Consider the following 25067-nt stretch of genomic DNA (forward strand, 5'->3'; position numbering starts at 1 on the left):
TTATGAAAAATACTTTTATATGTTTGAACATGCATGATAAAATTGATAATGTACTATGTCATGGACTATGAAACTATAAATTATATGCAGGTTATTCCGTCGCATTTGATTGACTAACCAAGCAATTTTGGCGTTTATCTTTCCATAAACCGAAAAATGATTAGGTCATTGCAAGCCTACTAACGGACTACTGTTACTCTATCGGTTGATAGAATGGACCGCTTGTGTCTACTTTGCATTATTTGGCTGGACGATGCCACTGACTGCGTTTTGTCTGAAGTTATTTTTGTGTTAATCATAACTTAAGCAGTCTGTACAGTTATTATTGTTGACGTATTTAAGAATTGACTAAAATATGTTTTTTGCGTTTATGGCATTATAGATATAAAAACCTGTGTTGATACCGATTTTTACGTTTATACTCTATAAACGCATTAATCATAGTTATCGATTCTTAAATACCTCTAGATCAGCTGAAGTAGATAAAAGTAGGGGACATTAGAAACCTATTGCTGAGATGAACCACCAAGGTTTAGGTGTAACACGTGTTGCGTGTACTAAGCGAGAATACACTATTCACATAAATACATATTATGGATGTATAAGAACTATGCATTTTTCAAATCATAACTTACTGTCAATGGTTTCTCAATTTAAATAAACATATTTGACGCATTCCCCCCGACCCCTGTCATGCTGACACACCCATCTGTGTGAGGACCCATGGGGAGTGACGTGTACCTGAGATCACGTGACCATCTGGATTCGTACACGACGTACCTGTTCATGAAGTGTGACTTCTCGCTTGGTGATTCACAAGTGCGTAACACTTTTGACACTTTTTCATATATAATCTGTCAATGGAAAATTTGAAAATTAAGAAATTAACATTTCAATTTAACAGTGTTATATAAATTGTCCCGTCTTCTGAATAAAACCTTACCACTTCATTATCATTTCTTCATCATTAAATATAACAAATTATGACTTACAGATACGTCTGAAGACAGTTAGATCCCTCATTTAAAGGAATTGATGTCTACATGGGAATTATGCATCTAATCATTTTTACACACTTTTCTAAGGTGTTTTGATAAATTCCTTTATTCCCTATTTTGACTTATAAACACATGCTTTTGCTATAGTCAGAACCATATAATGGACTCTTCTTTTAGCAGACATTTTTTAAATGATTATTTGCCTGGCTTTGTCGCTTTTAATTTTCGTTTGTTCAGACCTTAATCTTGCGCACTTTCTTCAGTCGCCAGTTACGTTAATTTGTATATTTCACTGACGATAATTACAACCGCTTGTCTTAATAAAAGTCTTGATTGTACATCCAGATATTTAAATAAAAATAATTAAATACTGATTTATTATTTATATGCCACATACTAAACTGATGGGCAAATAAAGTATACCGAGACTGTTTTTTATGTAATTGAAAATTGAAAGAACTGTTCTTAAATTTGATTATGTCTAGTATTTAATCATCACTCATTCCTTTAACAATTTGTGATAAAGTAATCTGTAGCTTGGTAAATTTGTGTAAAAAAAGATTGGTTCAATGAAGACAGTGGTTTGCAAACACATGGCCCCTACTGTTTGAAATGTTGTAATGTGTGCCGGAAGAAAAAGCAAATTTATTGATTTTTGTAAAATAAGATGTCTAAGATACCCATTTAAAAAGTTTTAAATAAAAATACATTTAAAAAAATAAAACCATGTAGAAGTATTTTGTAAGTGCTAATCCGTAGTACAGTTATTTTAAATAAACTGCTAATTTAATTGAAATTTTCAATGGAAAATGAAACACATAATAACTAACCGAGAAGAATAGTTTCCTTTATATCTCACGTAATATGATTCATAAAACAATCATTTGGAAATATACAATATCGGAACAAAGGCCTGTGAGACACGCAGAACATTCAATAAAATGTTAAAATACGTGAGTTTATCATACACAGTGCACATTGCACAACCCTTTGGTGATTTCATGTAGACTATGTCTCCAGCAACCTATGCTTGTCATCCAGAGTGACTAAACGGACCAGCCTTGGTGATTGGTTAATTGTGGCGATGACGCTGCTCATAATATTTATCACTGGTTTGTCTGGTACCAAAAACACATCTAAGTTTGTTCACATCCTAAAATTTATTAGGAAATTAATAATTAATTGTTAATTATGTAATTTACATCTCTATAATGTAAAACTATGAGCATAAATTCAATGGAATTTGGCGCGTTATAAATACACTTTGTTAAATTATTAAAATTAATCCATTAATTTGCGACGGCTAAACATCGGAGGAATTATACGTCTTGGGGCTCAGACGATATCGCTATAGGCACTAAATCAAATAAAGCTACGCTTCTTCACAAATGGTACCTTGATTCAGACTAAATAGACCATATCCTCTACCATGCACACAGTGTGAGACTTATTCCGACCAATGACCCCTTGCACAAACTCACTGGGAGTAAATTATATTGATGGCAATGAGCGAGACTTAATGCTCATTGACAGCGAGGTGCTAAATACGGCCTCATGTCTTCATCACGGCAATATCCACGTTATATTGGAGGCTTCCCCTGTTATTGGGCCACCACACAGGCAGTAAACTGTCTGCTTTATATGGGACCATCAAATTTGTGTGTTCGACGTCATACACGGTTCAGTGTTTAAGCAGTTTAAGCAAGATTAACTGGGCATTGATAGGGTAGTACAAGTTACTACTGTTCCTGAATTGTCGGAAATAATAAAATAATAAAATGATTTCTGTAAAATCGCAGGAAAATGAATTGTCAAATATTTTCAAATTAATTCATTCCCGTATACATGTAGTTTTATTCGTTCTGTGCTGAAATTCATGTTTTACTATTCATATATGGATGCATGATACCTTTGATTATTGCATAAATATGCAAAAAACACTTCGTGCATGTACTACCTGTTCGTATGTCGTTGTAAGGATATGCTAAAGTACAATATTAACACAGTTACCGACAGAGAGAATTTTTTGTGTGAATTGTTTTTGTTTAATGCCGTCGTAGGCAATATGCGTAAGCAATAAATAATCGAGTATGCACCAGAAACACCAGTGGATATTATGATCCTTGTATTAAGCCAAGGGGTACGGTGACATACAATCAACCAAACCAAGTCACCGAATCGGAGACCTATTCTACCCCGGGTCCCAGTGGGGTTTAAGATAGATAATAAAAATATTCTTACTGACTCGTGTGAGTACACATAATATTCTGACATATTAAAAATATTACAATAATCGACTTCTCCTTGGTTCTACATGAAACGGAACATCTACAGGCAGTATTACCTTAATAATACAAAATATATTTGTGGATATTGTCGCTATTTTACAGACACCTGGCCCACACGTGTCCCGCACGCATCCGTATCACCATTCCATGTAACGAATGGAAATTTACAACTGACACCTCATATCCCCAGCTGTGATTAACACATCGATGTAAAATGCAGTTACCAACTGTGCAGGACTGACTGTATAAACCAAGTCATGTCACTAGAAAATACATATGTGGCGATGAGCATTTTTTATGCTGGCATGAAAATAAATCAACAAATAGCATATTCGCAAATATATACAATTTATTTATCATAATAGCTTTTTTGAAGACATGAATGGTATTTGTAATAATTCCGATTTTTGTCATTTCCACATGTCGTTTCGGTGCTTATTCGATTTCATAGTCCATTTGGGCACGGCAGTTATGTTTCTAGGGTTGTCAGCACCATGCCCGTGCTGGTGGGTGTCACCAAAGTGGTAAATGTCTGAGACCTGCATCACTTCGGGCTTTCCTCCCACATCAAGATGACATGTCGTGATATAACTGAAATGCTGCTCACTCACTCACACGAATTCATAACATGTGTGTAACATAGCAACCTTGAATGTATGAAAACTAGACCGTCAGAGCGTTGTGGTGCTTATTTTCAAACATGTCACATGGAAACAAAACAACGCTAAGATAAGTGCAGTTTCATCGTAATGACTATAGATATAATAAATAAAATAATAAAGTCAACGTTAGTCCATCATCTTCTTTATATCAGTTTCAGACAGAAGATGATGGACTAACGTGGACTTTATTATTTTATTATATATTACATGTACACCGAGTAAACATTTACCTCTTTTTTGTATATATATATATATATATATATATATATATATATATATATATATATATATATAGTAACAATTAAATCAGCGGAGTAAGATTGAACACAGTTTTGTTGTTTAATGCCGCACTCAGCAATATTCCACGGCGGTCTGTAAATAATCGAATCTGGACCAGGCAATCCACGCAATTGGGATACGATGACATACATCAACCAAGTCAGCGATCCTGACCACCCGATCCCGTCAGTCGCCTCTTACGACAAGCATAGCCGCCTTTTACGACAAGCATGGGTTGCTGAAGACCTATTCTAACCCGTGATACCAAATATATCAGATTGATAACACTATCCAGTACATTGTAAATGAAGATTTCCCCTTATATAGACATTATTATCCATGATATCATGATATGTTTATATATTTCTGCACTGTGGGTTTATCGAACAAGACACAATAAGGAGATGTAATGGACATTCCTGGGACATTCTATGGACGGGATGATGCATTTTTTGCAATGATAGCATGGTTGTGTTTAGGTAGCTTGACAGCAAGAAGCCATACTACTGTGCTCCCTATCAGACCGTGTAAGCTTTACCTGATCGATACTTCAGTAACCCGTGCTTGCCGTACGAGGCGACTAAGGGGATCGGGTGGTCAGGCTCGCTGACTTGGTTGATGCATGTCATCGATCCCAATTGCGTGGATCGATGCTCATGATGTCAATCACTGGATTGTCTGGTCCAGAATGGATTATTTACAGACCGCTATCATATACTTTAATATTGCGGTGTGCGGCGTTAAACAACAAACAAACAAAACAAACCTGATCGATAATTGTTTATTAATTATCATTTTATCCAGATTGATGATGCTGTTCTTCTCTTGACCACGCCTGTTTGGTCGGCACTACGCCGTTATAGATCTATTTTCCTGGAATTGTCTTTGTTATATACATCATATGTATGTAAAATATATTTGATAATTTGCAACTAAGTCATGAAATGAATATTTGTTTCCCGAATAGTGCGAATGTTTGTATATCTATGTAAGCTTTTACTGACATTGCACAGTACAGTCTCTATATTAATGCAGTCTGTTGTGTTTCAGGAGACCATTTAATTCTACAGAATAAACCCTGAATTATTTCTATTCTCGTAAGGAGATATCTAGAGTATACCCCAAACCCTGCACCAATAACGAACATATGCTAGTAAAATAGATTTCCATACTAACTAAACACTTATACAAGGTGCATACCTCCAAGAATAGGCCAACTTCATGGTTGATATTAATAATCTTTTCAATTTATCACAGTTTACTGTAGTAGTGTGTGGGTTAAAATTTAACGTCACATCGACAATATTTCAGCCATATCGTGAGGAGAACTTAGACATTTATAGTAAATAGAATTAGTTTACTGTAGTAATGTCAAGCGTGTGTCACACAGGTAGGGCAGGTCCAGTTTCGCGAACACCTGGTGTCATCACTATCATTCTTGAATATGTCGCCTTGTTATTGCTCAAGACTTATGTTTTTGTTGTATGAACGGTATTTCAACATAGATTGTTGCAGTGCGTCCCCCTGACACGGTGACACACCCAGCTGGTAGGGGCTTCCCCGGGACTCGCACGTTCCTGTGATCACGTGACCATCTGGATACAGACAGCACGTGGCTTTTTCATAAAACGTACCCGTTTTCGAATATATGTATAGTTATTATTTTTACTGTAAATAACTGGGATCTAAAGTGGCATTTACAAACACCGACCAGGTCTTTAACCTTTAGCTATGATATCCTCTTCTTAATAATTCAATCGCCAATTAATTAGGTTCTATCTATCTATCCATCCATCCATCCATCCATCCATCCATCCATATAAAATTTAAGCACACGAAACATAATTTAAATCATGTATATGTAAAAATGAAATGTTGATCTGAAAAAGTAAACAAATTAACTAAAACATCGTAAATCAAATCTCTTATAATTACTTTTAAACTATTCATTTAAACGGATTGCGTAAAGTATTTGTCCGTTGAAATTTGAATTTGTCTTCACATGTCTTCAATGTGGATATTGCTTCCGCCTACAAACACTGCACACACACACACACATACTGTTTATAATGTTTATGTCAGTGGCGACGGATGGGCGTTAATGCCCATTATTACCGAGGTGCTAACTATAGCCTCATGCGCTGATGCCTGGACTACCGGCGTTATGTTGTGGGAGGTAATTGGTCTAGTCCTCAAATACCTAAAGTCCTAAAATACGTGCCTTACATACACCCCTTTAAAGTATAGGGCGGTCGGGTAGCCTAGTGGTTAAAGCGTTGGCTCGTCACGCCGAAGACCCGGGTTCGATTCCCGACATGGGTACAATGTGTGAAGCCCATTTCTGGTGTCCCCCGCCGTGATATTGCTGGAATATTGCTAAAAGCGGCGTAAAACCATACTCACTCACTTTAAAGTATATCTAACAAATACTCAGTTACTACAACATAAATTACGGTTATGATATCTGTGATCATACTAATCATAACATGGAAATCGTGCTATAGGTGGTGGACACCAGGTGTCATCAGTGATTTACAGTGATCCAATAATACATTCTTCACCCCTAATCTGCCGTTCACGCCCAATGGAATCTGCCTATAGTCGAGATTGGTTATTCTCTTGACGTTTTATATTTAACACAGTTTACAGATATCAGTATCAATGTATGTTTTTCTGTCATCCAATTATTATGTATGTGGCAGTTATTACACTTTTTATCAATTACGATATCCATTTTACCCAGAAAGTACAAAGTTGACACATTTTGAAATAGAATTCAGTAAATACATGCTGCGTTATACAGCTGCAAGATACCATATTACATATCTAAAATAATGCTCTCTGTTTTTCTTTCATTGATACAAATTATTAACTGACAATTCCTATCCGAAAGCCTTGAGACATATTAAATGGTATCGCTACCAATTATAAGAAACCTTGTCGCAATAGGCGATTAAGAGGATCGGGTGGTCATGGTGACTGACTTGGCTGACGCATGTCATCGTATCCCAATTGCGTAGATGAATGCTCATGATATCAATCACTGGTTTGTCCGGTTCAGACCAGATTATTTCCAGACTGCCGTCATATAACTGGAATGTTGCTGAGTGGGGCGTTAAACAAACAAACCACACGTAAACGATGAAGGCGATGCGGGGCAGTTTCAGAAACCCTACTGACGACCTGGTAGCATATGTATATAGCATGGACTAAACCATCATTACTCTTACACTTTCATCATATTTCCAACTTAAGACATTTTACTTGAAGATGAAATATAGTCTCTAGAAATACAGATGTTTGTATTTGCCGCGGAAGAGTAATTTTTCCTTGCAATGTAATAATTATTTGTCGATTAACAACATATGTGAAAAACTATCCCGTCAATAAAATTTATATCAATTTAATTGAAAAATCGCTTACGACAGTTTACTTAGTTACGTAATGTTTACCTATGATCAAAGGACCAGTTCGGCATTGTTCTCAATGACCTTGAGAGCGTCATAAATGCCCCAGCAAGGCCGTCATCATGGCAATGTTTTTTCAAGGTTTAAACATAATCCCATATGCTTCGATTTTGAAAATAACATCATGCACGACTAATGTTTTGATCTATTTAGTATTTAATATTTTGAAATTCAAAACTTGTCACCTTTTAATCATTATATTATGACAATATTACAAGGATGACAAATGATTTTGGATGTCCAATGCTGCCATACACTAAAATTACATACCAAAATTTTTTTTATAGTAGTTAATTTTATGAAGTATTCTCCATCGTTTTATTCATATAATCAAAGACAAGTTGACATTAAGTCTCTAAATGTCGGTGATATAAATGTTGCTACTGTCTGAGATTTTGCCCCAATAACTATGATAAACTGACTCCCCCTGTAACCAAACTCCAGCACTGCCACCATCAGGACATGCTGCCGTAGTTAGCACCTCACTGTTAATATACACCGTCCCCGACACCCTCAGATGGTCACTGATTGGTCAGTCGGGTCACTCTAGCACACTATAATTGACCTGGAATGAAATAAAATTGACATTCTGAAGATTGAACTTTAAACAAGCTGGACCTCTTTATCTGTATCGAAAATGACTTCAACTTCATTTAAGACAGAAAGCGGGAGTGATCATCTTGAGATCCATGAAAGTAGCAGAGTATATGGAAACGGTTTGGACAAAATGGAAGAAAAGGCCAGACTTCATATTGAAAATCTGGGCTCTACATCATTCGACACATTAGATGAAGAGCAGGATACAGGGTATTTGTCTGATTCTTCTGCGTTGGAAGATTTACCCACGAGACGAGGCCGGAAACGAAAGGACATGTGTCCGGACGATGCCGAGAAGAAACGAGTGACAGCGAACTTCCAAGAACGACAGCGCATGCTTACTCTCAACAGTGCTCTGGACCGACTCAGAGAATGTCTTCCTGATCAGTTCAAGGTTGGAAACCGTAGAACCTCCAAAATCCGAACCCTCCGGCTGGCTGCCAGTTACATCCGAAGCTTGGGAGACCTTTTAAAACAGGATTCGATCATCCGTGAATCAATGCCACCACAGCCGGGATTCGACCCTCGAGTTCCATGTCTGAACGACGTCAACAGACAGGGGGATGGCGGGGAGATCTACACACCTGAGAAGGACATTTCCTTCCCCCAGCAACAGGAGGCCCTGACCCACACAACGCCCGACTACAGGTACCCGTTCTATGGACATCATCAGTTTGGTTCAAGCCCCCACTTCAACTACAGCAGCCACACGACGCCCTCATCACTGCAGCAACATCCGGCGTTCTCACAACATCCTCTACAGTATCTCCCTATGTATCCCCCGCAGTTCTACCCCCCGGGACTCCATCACCTCCCACCTGCGATCATAGGGGAACCCGTCAACCAGCACCTTCGGTAAAGCGGTGAGTATTAGTATAATTAAGTTCAGTAAAATGAAATCATTATTCTATTATGGATTTAACGTCAAGGTCAAGAAATTGAGCAGTTATAACTGCTTGTTAGCTTTGTAAGTTTTTTTAAATGGATGAAACTGTTTTGCATGTATATCACAGACGTGTTATATGGGTATTGTTATAAGTTATGAGCTCCGTTTGTGCTTTCTGACACGTAAGCGTTTACATGATTTAATTTACCTTCGGTAAAGAGGTGAGTGTACCTTGCACTATGTTGAATTATATCCAGTATATAGGATACATTTATGGAGTACATATAGCTTCTTCTAATGTCTAGATGTAAATTAAACACTGAACGTGTACCCGGGGAAATTCCTTAAGGTTTAGTTATAAAGCGTATTACATATACAGAGGTTCACTAGTGGTTAGTCAACTTGTAATATAACCTAAAATAGTTAATCCCGTTAAAATAAGAGTAATATATATTCTCCTCACAACAATAATAGGCAAACTATTGTGCTGACGATAGTAGTGATTAAAGGCTGTTAACTGGTTTAATGTTTGATAAATGTAAAACGATTTAATGGTTTTGGCGAACCTTCTAGCGACAACACGATGTGTTGAAAAAGGAAGAAATCATTAAGTGTATTCTCTCTCGTCTTACAGGTGCTGATGATTTACTTAAGACACTGCCAACGTTCGAATTAGGTGCTACCCCAACTTCCAGACAGAGTAGGGCCGTCGGTTGGTCTGGCGGTTAAAGCACTGGCTCGTCATTCCGAAGTCCCATGTTCAATTCCCCCATGGGTACGATGTGTGACCCCCATTGTTGGTGTAGCCTCTGCGATATGGCTGGAAGATTGCTGACAGAGGCGCAAAACAACATTCATTCATGAAAGACACTACAGATCTTGTATGCAGGCACAGGAGTCCGTATCTAAAATAGACGCCCTCATGCATATTCATGACCATCTCCGCACGCGAGCCCGAGGGCGTCTATTTTTAGATACGGACTCCTGTGATGCATGTCCGTTCCAGGCGATGGACAGTCGTATGTTATATGTATATATTTGATCATTTACCAATATAACAGAATAAAAATATTAATAAGAAACAGTCCGTTTTGTTTTCATTCTTCATAATTAGGGCCCAGTTGCATCATTGACATGGCAATGTATAGGTGACCATTAAGACCATTGTTTACGGGACTGGGAATGATAAAAACAACAGCTTTACAAAAGCATTAGAGCCATACGTCGTTAAAGATGCTCAATACAGGGAAGGTTTTGCATTTATCATTTCTTATGTGACCTCAAATTAACATTTTTAAGTGACAAGATCTCAGAATGCAACACTGTAATGCTTCACTTGGGGTGTTCTTCCCATAAGCTGCCACGCCGTGATATAACAATAATATTTACATATTGGTGTCGGTAAAATATGGTACAATACCTAGGCCAACCGCACCACCCCCTTTTTCAAAATGACCAGTTATCTTATAATCAGGTTATGCTGGCTATGCCAAAGTTGAGTGGCGGATGCTAACGGTAGGACAGAACATGCTTACCCTTTTCGCGAACACCTGGTGTCATCACTGATTTTCAGTGATCCATTCATATCATTTTACACTCAATGGAATCAGTGGACAATCAAGACTGGTTATGCTCTGGCGTTGACGTTTTATATTAATACACTACAAATTTGAATTAATATATATATCTTGTACCCTTACCCTGGGTAAATATCACCACCTGCAAGGATGCCAAAGTGTGCATACACTCCAGGGAACCTTTTTGGTTCATCAACTAAAACCGCTTTCGCAGCATTAAACCGTTTCAGTCGTGACTCATCTCAAAGGCTATTTTGGGTTGTTAAGTGACACATTACGCTAATAACAGCTTGAATCTTGAATCATCACAAAACATATTTTGGGGTAGGAAGTGAGTTTCTTCGTCCGCGTATAATATTTGACATTTAACCACTTTTATCGCTTTTTATCAAATACCTATCAATGTTATGAGGCATTTTGCATGTGCGATTAGGCCAACATACAAACGGTCATATCACATGGGGTGTAGTTACCAGACCCGTATTACATCCGTGCCGGGAAGATACATTTGTCATTGCATTTTGAATGGGCGACAGATGTCAGCCGAGGTGGTAAGAAATTGGAGTTACCTCCCTTAATGTGTCGTCTGCTCGCCTAGCTTTCCGGTGACCATGTTTCCAAGGAAGGTGAAAATGGATTAAATTAACTAGAATTGTGGAGCTATATGCAATCTTGGACAAAACAGAGGACAGTTTTAAAGAAACAGGGACCTGGATGTTTTTTGGAACAAAATGAATGACAAGAACAAGGTACGTGAAACCGGCAGGGACAAGCTATTCAGGACATTGGTCAGGACATACACGGAATTGATGGATGTTTTATGAATGGATACATTTGACAGTTCGACCTTTTTATGTATATGATATAAAGGGTATTATATGGCAGTTTTCATTTCATACTCCATATCAGCCCTCTACCCCCGCATCAACCCTCTCTAGCTTTCGGCCCTCGGGCTGGTACGGAATCACGTGTTGATATGGTGTTTGGCATGAGTGAGTGAGTGAGTTGGGTTTAACGCCGCTTTTGACAGTATTCCAGTTATATCACGGCGTGTCAGCTTAATGTGGGAGGAAAGCCCGAAGTGATGCAGGTCTCAGACGTTTACCAGTTCGGTGAAACCCACGAGCACAGGTATGGTGCTGACAAACCCAGAAACATAATCGGGGCGAACCGGGATTCGAACCCACAGTCATAGGTTTTTAACGTGCCCATGGGAGCAACTCATGCCCCCTTATTTTTTGTCACAAATGGGGAACTAAAAATAAAACTAATCGTGCAGTGACACAAATTTGATTTGCCAAAAAGGTATGTGTTCCCAAATAATTCAGTCGTCTCTGTAGATAGCTTGCAGGGATGTTATGGTATGTCTTCAGGACGTTGTGCGGTTCATGTTTACATTCGGTGCATGCTGTATTCATACGCACCTTGCTCACTTTTTAGGGACACTAGACATGGTTTAACTTTATCAATATTTTGGACAGATAAACACAATGGCAGCATAAATTAAAAAATATCTTTAAGATATTCACTACATTGTTTACAAAAAGCTTCAACCGCATTTGTTTACTTTAGAACGTCTACATTTCTTTAATTTTGAGATCACTGTAACCTGTTCTAAACTTTGACAAACTTCTACGTAGTGAGATATGTTTGATGCAATGTAAATATAATTCCGGTTGGAGAAGCTACAATATGTTTCTGAAGAAGAACTGTTATTGATCCTTGGTGTCTATTTTTATACATAATTATCTTGCAATCTCTGAGTAAATATTGACATATAAACTTTAACATCACCAAATTCTTGTACCATCCACAGACTATTTCTGACAACTAATACCCAGTTCGGGTTTGCGCCACGTCTTGAACGGTATCCTGTCATTATCATAGCTGTCATTTGAAAGTGCGTTTGTTGCTGACAAAACCAGGAAACATTAATGTGGTGAGCTTTAACCAATGGTTATAGGATTCTGGCATGCCCAATAGACACAAATATGCAGAGTGCATGTGACTCACACGTAGAGGTGCATTTTATGACATGCTATTTCAAAACGTCAAAGTCTTTGTCATAATACAGTATTCGTACTTATGAGGCAAAAACAAATTGAAGAGAAAAAAATAATATAAGACGCTCCTACCATGTGACATAACAAGGCAGATTCAGTTGACGTGAGCAGGTTGACCAAGCACCTTGTTCCCTCGGAGTAATAGTTTTTCTTTATCAGGATTCTATGATATTTCTGAAAGGAAATGTATGTTCTATTATTCATTAATACCGCAATATACGAGAATAGCTTCAAAATTGTTGAATAGGCGTAAAGTATAAGCTCTCACTAACTGTTGACTAACATTTATATACAGTTGTCGATGTCAACGAGATCACGCTGATAACATAACAGTTATATTACCGAAACACTGCAATAAGTGCTAAGTCGTGTCAATATGTCAATGTCACATTTATCTATGCTTAAAAACAATTAGGTGACTATGAAACAAGGGATATATTTAAACCGGTCCAACTAAGTTTCGAGGTTAATGAAGTTCGTGTCAAATCCTTTGGACAGCCGGGGTTTGCAAGAAATATTAATATAAATTTGGGTCGTATCGGAAGTACCCCGATGAATCCTTGAAGTAGGTCATATTATCAGTTTCTAGTATGCAGTCACAGAGGTAATGCCCTAAGGATCTGAAATATGTATTTGGAACTTGGGGAAACGTTTTGCGCACACTTCGGCCAACTGAAATGGACTTTTAAAAAAAATAAAAAATTTAACTCTTTGTCCTATCCCCCCATCCCCGGCCTTTATTTGCCTGTATTGCGATTACTACCATACTGTTAGGGGTTTTCGACATTGCCCTTGAAGTATAATGGGTTTATGATAGACAGTTTTAATCACAGAAAATTTAGATGGCTGTATGCTATGAAGTCATTATTAAGGTGGTTTTGATTTATTTTTGTGATTCTGTCGAATGCACATTTTCAAGAGCTTTCCAAATATATTGTGACGAGCCCCTACTGTATTATGGTCAGAAAGTATGTTTGAACCCGGTTTGGACGTGCAGTGGTTAGATGCACACGAACAACATTTACGATCATTGCACATGTACAAACAACAACCCGAAAACAATATGAGCAAATGTGGCGGCCAAATGATGCATTCATTTCACCCGTTTGTCATGTGGACCTCGGATTAGACATATTTCCAAGATGAATATCTTTTGGAATTACTGTTCCTTCGTGTCGTGTCAGATCTATTAAACGTGCTTTAACCGGCAAACACTTACATTAACCGATAATCACTAACCCCTTGATTACGAAATTTACCGTATTAGGAAATTATTACATTATAATGTTCCTATCCGTCTTTGTGTCTCCATAGCGTACACTCCCAGTCTTTCCTCACGGTGGCGAGAATAGCTCATTCAGCTTTATGTGATAGGGCGACGCCACTGGCAATTCCTAAAAGAGCCGTGTGTCGTATAGACATTCTTGAATGGCCACTGTTATTCTACAGTAACTACAATTGTACATCGCTATGCTATTAACAGGTGTTTTCACTACCCCTCGACTGGAACAAATGCATAATCCTGTCAATGGATGCATTCTCCACCAAGGCGGTGGGGCAGCACAGTGATTTAATTTTTTTGAATGTTCAGTTACCAACATGTGTGAAGCCGTTTCACGTTGTAACGACAGCTGCATAAATCCTGCTCATTTTTTGATCCCTAACATAACAAAAAAAGACGGATTTCACCGTTTGGCGCACACCTGGTATCATCACTATTTGATAGTGATTCACAAATACATGTTCATGGTATAGTCGGACTCGTAAATCGACAATGCTTTTGGCAGATATTTCTTGTAAACATGGAAGGAGTTTGCTCGCATTTTGTTTATAATACAGTAAAGTACGGTTATAAAGAACTCAAAGGGACTACTAATTTTAGTTTGTTATAACCGTAGTTCGTTATAAGCATATATACAGCATAACTGAAAGCATATAGTCGGGACCCAAAAAGTAAGTTCGTTATATCCGTCAGTTCGTTATAAGCGTGTTCGTTATAACCGTAGTTTACTGTACATGAATATGACCATGAACAGTCATTTGGATAACTTAACATAACTTACCACCAAATCAGCTGAAATGTCTCGGACATATATTTATGGTGACTGTATTAACCTTTAAACAGAAAATAACAGTGGCATGTTAATGTGGGCTTGTCATTTTGTAGATAAGCGACAAAACCCTTTGCATATTTATAAGAAATCACTGCCCAAGGCAGAGTCGATTGTACGAGTCCGACTATTGTATGATATCAAATAGTGATGATACCAGGTATTCGCAAAAAAACGTGAACGATTCCTGCCAAACTTGTAGCACCTTTCACAAACACATGCAGTGGCAAGTCAATTGTTCACCTAAAAAAACCAAAGTCAAAACAGGGAATTGCATCGGGCACTGGTGCGTCAAATTTCGAATTGTCCTCCATGTGCCTGAGGCATTGCATGTTGTAACCTGGACCAAACAACGCTTGAGCAAGATTCGTCTTAGGCTCTTTGAAAGAGTTATGTTTCTACGTTTGTCAGCATTATACTCATTCTCGTTGGTTTCAGTGCAGTAGTAAACGTCTAGGCTCTTTCTCACTTATGGCTTTCCCATCAATACCTTTCTAAAGGCTACATATCTGAGAGTCTACGGATGATTGAACAACTATACAAGTATAACAAACCCCTTGCAGTATTCATAGATACAATGTATGAGTAAAGAATGCAATTCAAATGTTTCACTTCAATACGCATGCAAGTTCTCAGCCAATCCCCTATTCCAATGAAAGACCGGTGATATAAGAGGAAACGCTGACCATGAATAGTCAGAACGACGCATTGACAGGCTGACGGTAAACGTATATCAGGCAAGTACATTTACATGTATCCAGTTCTTTCCTTATTCAAATATGAACATTTAAAAAAGCCTTTAAGTAAAGCCTTTTTAATCTTGAGACTTTGGTTTAGATACGTAAATATAAAACGTCAAAGCCAGAGAGAAACAAGTCTCGATTATCCCCCGAAACAGTGAAAATCATTGATGACACTAAGTGTTCACAAACGTGCTGTTCACAACTTCAGCTACAAAGACAGTCACTGTCACATGAACGTTTGGTTAATATCACGGATAGGATAAAGTTCCAAACACCATGAATTATTATCTGCGCCACCTTGCAAATGTTCTTTTCTTCCAGAAACCAAAGAAAGATGAACATTCTCCAAACAAAGGTAAAATGAATACTTATTATGAATATACTATACATGTATGTATGTAGAACGCAAGGAGAGTTTGTCAGTTCATATTTGAATCATATTTTCGTAGATGTGATATTGCACGTTTCATATTCCATTCACTGTGAATTAATGATCACACCAATGCTCTTCAGGCTCAGTTTGACCAGATGCTGGCAGCCAATCCGGGGAAACTGATCGTCGTGGACTTTTTCGCAACATGGTGTGGGCCGTGTAGAGACATTGCACCTTTCCTTGAGGTACAATATGTCTACATGGGCGGGCGACGTTGAAAATAATTGCCCGCTCCTTAATCAATCAGAAGCTAGTATTTTAATGTTAGGTGATATAATATTGCCGGTCAGCTATGTCGTCTACTGTTGTCTATAAGTTGCAGATTAATCTACCCACGATCGGATGTTGTGAACCACGCGCTTCTCAAAGATGTTTTAATGTTCAGACATAATTTCGATATATGTATACATCCACAATTAAACCTTGAAGCATTGTACACAACATGAGTTTAAGAATATTTATTTATTTACTGCAGTCTCTGTCGGATAAATATGACCAAGTTGTGTTCTGCAAGGTCGACGTTGACGAAAATCAGGTAAAACTTACCTCCCCTTTTCACATAATTAGGTAATTACTAGTATATAGCTTCCATTGATAACTTTTAGTATAATACATTTTCATTTGCTTACATATAGACTATTGACATACGTTAATTGTCTCTCTTTTGTCCGAATCCCCCCTCAAACAAATTATTCATTATATGACAAAAGAATGTTCAAATTAAACACCAAATTTAACAAGGTATTAAACTGTGAAAATACAATCTGACTCAGAATATTTGTAAAATGTAACGCTTGCACACGGTGATGTTATAACCATTGTGCGATGAATGAGCCGACCTGTATAATCACAAATGTCTCTTATGTTCATGTCAGGATACGTCAGAGGAGTGTGGTGTTGATTGTATGCCGACGTTCAGGTTCTACATAAACGGAATAGAGGTATCTCACAAAAACGGCTATCGATCGCACATTCTGAATACTATTCAATTTAGCTTTGTGCTCACAGAATTATTCTGTCTCAAATAAATTTATATTTAGGCAACTTTAATAGTAGACTTTCCTAAACAGTATATACATTGTATCTTCGTTGGAAACTGATTTATTTAATGCACTCTGGGATAAACTGTCGGCTGGATATTCTAATCCAGGTAGAGTGAGTGAGTATGGTTTTACGCCGCATTAGCAATATTCCAGCAATATCACGGCGGGGGACACCAGACATGGGCTTAACACATTGTACCCATTTCGGAAATCGAACCCGGGTCTTTGGCGTGACGAGCGAACGCTTTAACCGCAAGACTACCCGACCGCCCCTATATCCAGGTAGAGAACTGAAATGACATGTGACTTGACTAGACTATTCAGATACCACATGTGGTTGTTACATTCCATGCATGTCTCGAGTCAAAGATGTTCACGAATGTATGTTCAGGATAAGTAGATGAAACATTGCAAATGATGCATCGTGTGAAAATGATGTCATAACATTGTTGACGAAACACAGACATAATTCATGACGTAATTTGTAGCGCGGCAACACGAGACGAGGATCTCTTATTCCGATATATATGGTCCTCAATGTAGAACATGCGACATATTTCTGTATGACAGCAAGTTATCAAATATGGATAATAACGAAATTTTAAGGCTTGGAAGTGTGTGACACAATTCATATACCACATGATCATGTAATAATATCTGAATCTCTACCTTCCACAGGTGGACTCTCTGGAAGGAGCTGACAGAGAGAGACTGGAGAGCAAGATAGTCAGCAACCTGTGATGTTCTTTGTTGTGATCACGCGAAGGAAGTTGTCCATATTTGGAGAAAGTAGACGATAAACACACGTGAATTAGTGCGTGCAAGCAACACCATTGGTACATGTACGCAGTAGAGTGTAGAAGAAATTCAATGCTGTTCAACTAATCGGCACGCGTTTAAACAACATGTAGTTCATGGTAATAAACATAATGTTAACTGATGTAGTGTGGTTATTCCTTGGTATTTGGAGTGTGGCCTCTATTTAAATGAAAAGGTATCATCACAAAGTCTATGACATTAGAATTTGAATCATGATACACGTACATTACAAATCAGCAAGCCTTAATGACTTTCGTGGTTTGGTGTCGACACAGTGACTACAGTATGTGCCTGTCGAATGGTGCAGTCGTTGTCTAAGACGTCTCAAATAGCTGTACAGAGCTGCAGCGTCAGGCGTGCCAACATCCAATGGTAAATGGTCTGAATCTCGGGTTCGACCAGGAAATGACCTCTGGTTTATCAAGCATCAGACCTGAGCTTGTGGGTTGCACCAAAATCGTTAACGTTTAAGACGTGAATCACTTCGGCCTTCCTTCTACATTCAGCCGACGTTCTGTTCAAAGTCAAACCGGAATCACTCACAAGGCTAGTTGTTAAAGTGTTGACATAGCTTGGTGTTAAGCCCATTTCGTCAATCAATTCCGTTTATCAACCTGCATATTTCAGCATAGACTCAGTTTTCAAAAAGAATATTACACAATGCCTTTCTAAAGGCAACATATTCAGCCGCCTAAGGATGATTAAGCATGCATACATGCACACACTCTTAGTGGTTGATATGGATTTTGTGTAAGGAATATTTGGCTAAGCTGCATTTCATATGTTTCTTTTCATTATTTCGTTTTTATGCAATCGTAAGTCCAGTATTAAGGATTCTTTAGAAATCAACGTGTATCGAAGAAGAGAACGCGGAAAAGGAACTGGACACCTGCGTTCTAAATAGTATTATACTCATTTTCACAACACACGTGTCAGAATTTACGCACAATGTAACTGCGACATCTGGTTCCGGTTAAAATATTTCCGGATTATTGAATCATTGATACATCGCCCTGCTCAGCTCTGTCAAATACATCGCTATTAAATTTTTTGTTGGTTATATTTTGAGCCACCGTCACACTATGGTGTATACTTTCGTCTGTCCGTCAATTTACATTTAGACTCGTACCCCTTACTAAACAGATACTAGGGCGTTATAATGCGTGGCATATCTGTACGGTTGTGCAAGGAAAATCGACACATTCATGCTGTACACATATCAAGTCGTTCAACCCAGATTCATGTCCATGGTTTAATGTCACACTGACTCACTGCTGCTGAATAGTTTTTACAATTGCATTAGTATTGCATGATTGAAAATCAGCACGTTTATAAAAGTGAATACCCTTGTATATTGTTGTGAGTGCTGTTGTATGAATGTAGTCATAAAGGACCGATTAGTTCAGTGAATGAATACTCCCAGCTTGTGTGGAACCTGTTAGGTTACATTTTAGTAACTGGCTCCCATGTATTGGTAGGAAAGCTGAGCTTTCATCTATGCGATATGTTTACCTCGTAAAAAGGACTCAGGACAATGTTTGGCAACAATAAAGTAATAGTGTGCATGGGATTAGCGCGTCGTGTAAACGCATTCCGATACACTAAGGTACACACTCAGATATAGGCGACCCTCTTGCGTGAACATGTAAGTGAGAGTATTTTTTTTATCAATCCATAAACGTTTAATTGTAAATTTCTCTTTAAATCCGAAATTTTGATTACTAATATTCACCCATGTTACATGTTGTTATTGGTTTAATAACTATGTGATCTAGCTTTAACATAGAATATGGATATACAGACAGTAAGAAGTACAAAGCAATCCTACAAGAAGGCATGTGCTACACTCGTCTCCATTTCAAGCTAAGGGCTACGGGTGGCCCAGTCGTCTGAGTCGCCTCAATTAGCTATGTAGAGTTTGGACCCAAAGGCGTGCCGGAAACCAATTATCTTTCAATTACTGGGTTAGTGAACCCTGACTCGGTGTCTAGGTTTGTCAGCACCATACCCATGGCCGGAGGTTTCACCAAAGTGGTAAACATTTGTGACCTGCATCGACTTGGGCTTCCCCCTTACGTCAAGTGATATAGCTGGATATGTGAAACCCAACTTTACTCACTGACGCCATATTCAGCTACATCATGTCCACGTATGATGTCCAGTTTCTGTGTAGTATTGGGCGTTGATAATGTAACCATGGTAACAGTTAATTGCTTTATTGAATACAGTACAATGTACCTCGTTGTCTTAAACCTATGCCCGCCTTCGTTGTCAAGTTGCTATGGCATCATGCCAATATACGCTTAACTATGGTACTTGTTGTTACCCTGCCTGGCGCTAAACCGAGGCACGGTAGCTCATTGGGCTAGCACGATTAAACCGGCATTAGTCCAGGCCAGTACAAGCAGCCACACACACGCTAATACACACACACACGCACACACACAAGCACGCGCGCACACACACACACGCACGCACGCACGCACGAACGCACGCACACACGCACACAAACACACGCACACACCTGAAAGTCCATTACATATCACCTCACCTCTCAAACCTATTCCTATATATATAAAGATATAACTCAATACCAGAATCGTTGGATTTGTCATTGTTTTCAAAGGTTATACGGTATCCTAGTTTCCACGTAAGAAATAGGGAAAGTATATTTCATTCACGATGATTTGTCTAAACTGTAAACTATGTTTCAGCATCACCAGCTACTCATGAGAAGATGAGATGCATAAGGACACGGGTGAGATATTGAGAGATAAATAGCATTCCTCTTGGCACTTACAGCAGCTCGACACACTCTTCAGTAGCTTGATGTAACATGTCGATGTGGTTCTAAAGTTAACTCACTGACCCAATTCTGAGTAATGGGAAGAACGGATCCCGAACAACTATTTTTAAATACAGTTAGCGAAAACAATGATTAGCTTGCTGCATCACATCCTCTGTATCTCTGGGCTTCGTGTTTCAGTCAACCAACACTAACGAGTGGTTCTCGCGATCTCAAATTTCAAAGTTTTTAATGTTGAATTTCTTGCACCCGCTATCGTAATCTGTCGGATTGGTGTAGATATTGCAAACCCAACACCGAGACTGGTTTGTACCTCGCATTCTGATTGGTCCGTTAGACTGAGTAACGTAGCAAATCAATTTGATTAATGGCCACGTGGATGGATACCGAAAGACGAGCCCTGGGCATATAGAGGATGTAGGTATCATGTTTTCCAGTGACATACGTGGAATAATCTTGAATATAGAAACCAGTCCTGCTGTTCGAGGATTGAGCTATATAAGTGCATATCAACGTAAACTAATTAATTGTAATACATAGACATATAATGTAACACGTCCATTGAGATGCTATAAGATAAATGCAGACTCAATTCTCGCCGGATGCCTTAAGTAAGACTCGTAAGTATGTATGACGCGTTTTTAAAGTGTGACACATATCAATGTCAATAAGTGCACCTGACTATATTGGCAGAGAGACTTTGACGAATCACTGTCAGTCAACCATGGCAAGCTGGTAGTCGTGGACTTCTTTCGAGATGGGTGCCCGGCGTGTAAGGAAATGTCGCCTTTCCTTGAAGTAAGTATCATTGTCGTCACATTTCGAGGCCACAATCACGAAATATACTATCGTCAGTGTCAATGAATAAGCTTCTGAACAGTTATATTACTTTACAAATGGTTAAAAACAACATCTTTTGAAAACCATCTGTCAAGTTCATTTTGAGTGTCACATTCTGTTCTGTGCTGTGATCAATTATTTACCCATTAGTTACGAGAATCTGAGAAAGAATGGAACGATTCTACACATTTTGCAGTCCTACATAAGACTGTGTACAATAGCGAAATAAGTCCGCCTTCTTTGCAGGGGGCGCGGTCGGGTAGCCTAGTGGTTAAAGCGTTCGCTCGTCACGCCGAAGACCCGGGTTCGATTCCGACATGGGTACAATGTGTGAAGCCCATTTGTGGTGTCCCCCGCCGTGATATTGCTGGAATATTGCTAAAAGCGGCGTAAAACCATACTCACTCACTCACTCACTCATTCTTTGCAGGGCATAAGTGGTAGCTGCACATTATTTATAAAGGATGCGGATGTAGCTGAAAATGGTTACTTCTTCTTGCAGTTCTTGTCGCAGGACCACACCTATCGCAATATTGTGTTCCAGAAAGTAAACGTCGACGTGAACCAGGTAACCAGGGTTATCTCCCTTTACAATTTACTATTTGATAGTGATTCATAAATACATGTTCATGATATAGTCGGAATTGCACAATCAACTCTGCTTTATGGATATGGAAAGGGTTTTGTCGCTTTATTTACTGACGTGTTTTAGGCGGAAGATTATTCAAAACATTCCGAAATTCATACACCGGCAGGCAGGCAGGCAGGCAGGCACGCACGCACGCACAGAGATGTGTTGTATCTGAATCCTTACTACTTGTTAGTGGAACTATTGTGACCGGTTCATTTATCCAAAACAGGTGACCTTTGACCTAATTAACCTGACCCACGGTGCTATAACCTCAATACCATTCGACCAAACTCTGACTTCACTCTTCTCTGTATCAGGAAACGGCGACAGCATGCAGCGTCACCCTCCTCCCCACCTTTAAATTTTACAAGAGCAAAAGAGAGGTAGGTTCAGTTTGTCACAAATACTATCCATTTGTACAGCAACGTCCCGTGGTAATCCACGGAAGAATTACATCCACAGTAACTCATACTTGAGGACTTGACGACACAGGACCTGGTGGTCAGACGTGGTCAGGCGTGGATCGTTGCTCGTACTTTCAGTCACTGGTCTGCGTCGTTAACACAAAATTCACTCCTATGTCATCCAGTGCATTTTGGATGTGGATGTGCACATTACTTTTTTATATCAATCTTTGTAAAGTTATTTGTACGTTATCTCCATATTCTCCCAAATCAACATCATGTTTCATGTTTTATTATCTGACTTCCGGTGGTCACCACTGTATTGACTCCCATGTCACGACCCAGCACGAACCTTTTGCATAGTTACATTGGCACTTCCTTCCTGTTCATTCTTCTCAATGTTTTCAGGTTGACCAACTAGAAGGAGCAGACCAAAAACAACTTGTTGCAAAGATACAGAAACACATGTGATCTATTTGTGAGACGTTTCAACGTTTATACAGTTGGCTACCACATGGCAATATACATACACTGGTGAGGCGGGATCAAGAGATAACACACGAACGTCGCATCGAATGCTGGAAGAACCCGGTGATAGAAGCATGTTCCTCTACAATGGGGGCGATGCCAGCACTATTGTTGAGACTTCACGTTTCATGACTCTAATCAAGGGGACCTTCTGTAGTAGGAAGACGTAAGAGGCAATATATGTGTCCGCCTCTGTTGTATAATAAAACATTTGCGAAGAGCTGTATGGTTGCGTTTTATATCTTGCAATTATAACAGAGGATGTTTGGCCTCTGATAAAGATACGAATGTCCGGCCATACCTATAAAGCCGATTTGTTAACAAGAATTATTTCACATCACGGTTCATGATAATTATGTTCTAATTTGTATCTCGAGTGTTAATGTTATTATTGCATCGGTGCATCGTTTACATGTTTAAACTCTGCAACATGTTCATGTTTGTTTGTTATCGGACGATTTAATTGGAAACGGTACAGGATTAACGGGGTTTAAGAATTCTAACACAAGTGTCGTGTGAGTGAGTGAGTGAGTGAGGTTATGGAAAGAGTACTAAGTTTGGGATAAGAGACATTTTGATGGTGACGTCCCTTTCGAACGAAGCAGGGTATGTATCATTATAGAATGGAGATACAGTATCCTGGAAAACCGAGGATGATATCACTGTAGTAACATCATACATGTTCAGCGTCTGCCAATCTGTGTCCATCTGGCATATTATACCTTGGAAAACCGGGGATGATGTTGATGTATCATAATACATCTTCAGCGTCTGCTAGTCGATGTCTATCTGACATATTATACCCTGGAAAACCGAGGATGATATTGATGTATCATAATACATCTTCAGCGTCTGTCAGTCTGTGTCTATCTGACATATTATACCCTGGAAAACCGGGGATGATGTTGGTGTATAATAATACATGTTCAGCGTCTGTCAGTCTGTGTCTGTCTGACATATTATACCCTGGAAAACCGAGGATGATATTGATGTATCATTATACATCTTCAGCGTCTGCTAGTCGATGTCTATCTGACATATTATACCCTGGAAAACCGGGGATGATGTTGGTGTATAATAATACATGTTCAGCGTCTGTCAGTCTGTGTCTGTCTGACATATTATACCCTGGAAAACCGAGGATGATATTGATGTATCATTATACATCTTCAGCGTCTGCTAGTCGATGTCTATCTGACATATTATACCCTGGAAAACCGAGAATGTTATTGAGGTATCATTATACATGTTCAGCGTCTGCCAGTCCGTGTCTATCTGACATATTATACTGTGGAAAACCGAGGATGATATTGATGTAAAATAATACATGTTTAGCGTGTACAACCCTGTGTACACTTGATAGTTCTCCATCTTATATGTTCTCTCCTCTTCTTATTTACGGACTTTAACGGATCCTGAATATCGGGTGGACTGAGGAATGCATACAAATGAAGAACGTTTGAACGCAACCTGGCCAGATACTCCTACACAAAACCCAATTAATAAGAGTGTGTTAGACTGGTATGCATGTTCAATCATAGGCGGCTTAATATGTTGCCTTATGTAATACTCTTCTTGCAAAATGAATCTATCCTGAGATATGTAGGTTGATGAACACGCATTGACATGCTACACAGTACCTAGCTATGTGGGGAATCTACCCAGCCTAATTCAGCCAACGCTTTAACCACTGGGCTGCGCCATGGCCTGTTGTGTTAGTATTTCGTGTATACATGCATGTGACATGTCTGAGCATGACTGTTTTGTCTCGAAGGGCGTTCAGTGCCATTTTGTCGAAAGCGTAGTATCACCACAGCTGGAAACAATATCACACCCGTAGCTGCACCACCATCGTGGCCCTGGCGTATGAACATGGCACGGGCATTAGCGGT

General features: G+C 38.9%; 3 protein-coding genes across 3 annotated transcripts; all 3 read left to right on the forward strand.

The window, feature by feature from the left end:
- The first annotated feature begins 8353 nt into the window (after positions 1–8353).
- Positions 8354–10131, forward strand: LOC124122379 (neurogenic differentiation factor 1-like). Its single transcript, XM_046485444.2, has 2 exons — positions 8354–9154; positions 9812–10131. Exon 1 carries the CDS (start codon positions 8422–8424, stop codon positions 9148–9150), a length of 729 nt encoding a protein of 242 aa, XP_046341400.2. The 5' UTR covers positions 8354–8421; the 3' UTR covers positions 9151–9154; positions 9812–10131.
- Positions 10132–15589: 5458 nt separating this feature from the next.
- On the forward strand, positions 15590–18087 carry LOC124122397 (thioredoxin-like). Its single transcript, XM_046485467.2, has 6 exons — positions 15590–15665; positions 15993–16026; positions 16185–16289; positions 16580–16639; positions 16980–17045; positions 17826–18087. The coding sequence occupies exons 2-6, from the start codon at positions 16006–16008 to the stop codon at positions 17886–17888; spliced, it is 315 nt and encodes a 104-aa protein (XP_046341423.1). The 5' UTR covers positions 15590–15665; positions 15993–16005; the 3' UTR covers positions 17889–18087.
- A 1214-nt stretch (positions 18088–19301) lies between these two features.
- LOC124122390 (thioredoxin-like) lies at positions 19302–23395 on the forward strand. The gene is made up of 6 exons (XM_046485455.2): positions 19302–19611; positions 20681–20724; positions 21466–21570; positions 22115–22180; positions 22561–22626; positions 23056–23395. The coding sequence occupies exons 2-6, from the start codon at positions 20704–20706 to the stop codon at positions 23116–23118; spliced, it is 321 nt and encodes a 106-aa protein (XP_046341411.1). The 5' UTR covers positions 19302–19611; positions 20681–20703; the 3' UTR covers positions 23119–23395.
- Positions 23396–25067: the final 1672 nt, after the last annotated feature.

This window comes from Haliotis rufescens, unplaced genomic scaffold, assembly GCF_023055435.1.
Source record: "Haliotis rufescens isolate VD_foot unplaced genomic scaffold, xgHalRufe1.0.p SCAF_16, whole genome shotgun sequence".
NCBI classification, from domain to species: Eukaryota; Metazoa; Mollusca; class Gastropoda; order Lepetellida; family Haliotidae; genus Haliotis; species Haliotis rufescens.

What these genes read in the sequence shown, in the direction of transcription:
- LOC124122379 (XM_046485444.2), top strand. Translation starts at nt 8,422, where the DNA reads ATGGAAGAAAAGGCCAGACTTCATATTGAAAATCTGGGCTCTACATCA.
- LOC124122397 (XM_046485467.2), top strand. Translation starts at nt 16,006, where the DNA reads ATGAACATTCTCCAAACAAAG. An exon ending in ACATTGCACCTTTCCTTGAG is followed by an intron (nt 16,290 to 16,579) that starts GTACAATATGTC and finishes TATTTACTGCAG; the next exon opens with TCTCTGTCGGATAAATATGA. An exon ending in TCGACGTTGACGAAAATCAG is followed by an intron (nt 16,640 to 16,979) that starts GTAAAACTTACC and finishes TGTTCATGTCAG; the next exon opens with GATACGTCAGAGGAGTGTGG.
- LOC124122390 (XM_046485455.2), top strand. Translation starts at nt 20,704, where the DNA reads ATGAGATGCATAAGGACACGG. An exon ending in AAATGTCGCCTTTCCTTGAA is followed by an intron (nt 21,571 to 22,114) that starts GTAAGTATCATT and finishes TTCTTCTTGCAG; the next exon opens with TTCTTGTCGCAGGACCACAC. An exon ending in TAAACGTCGACGTGAACCAG is followed by an intron (nt 22,181 to 22,560) that starts GTAACCAGGGTT and finishes TCTCTGTATCAG; the next exon opens with GAAACGGCGACAGCATGCAG.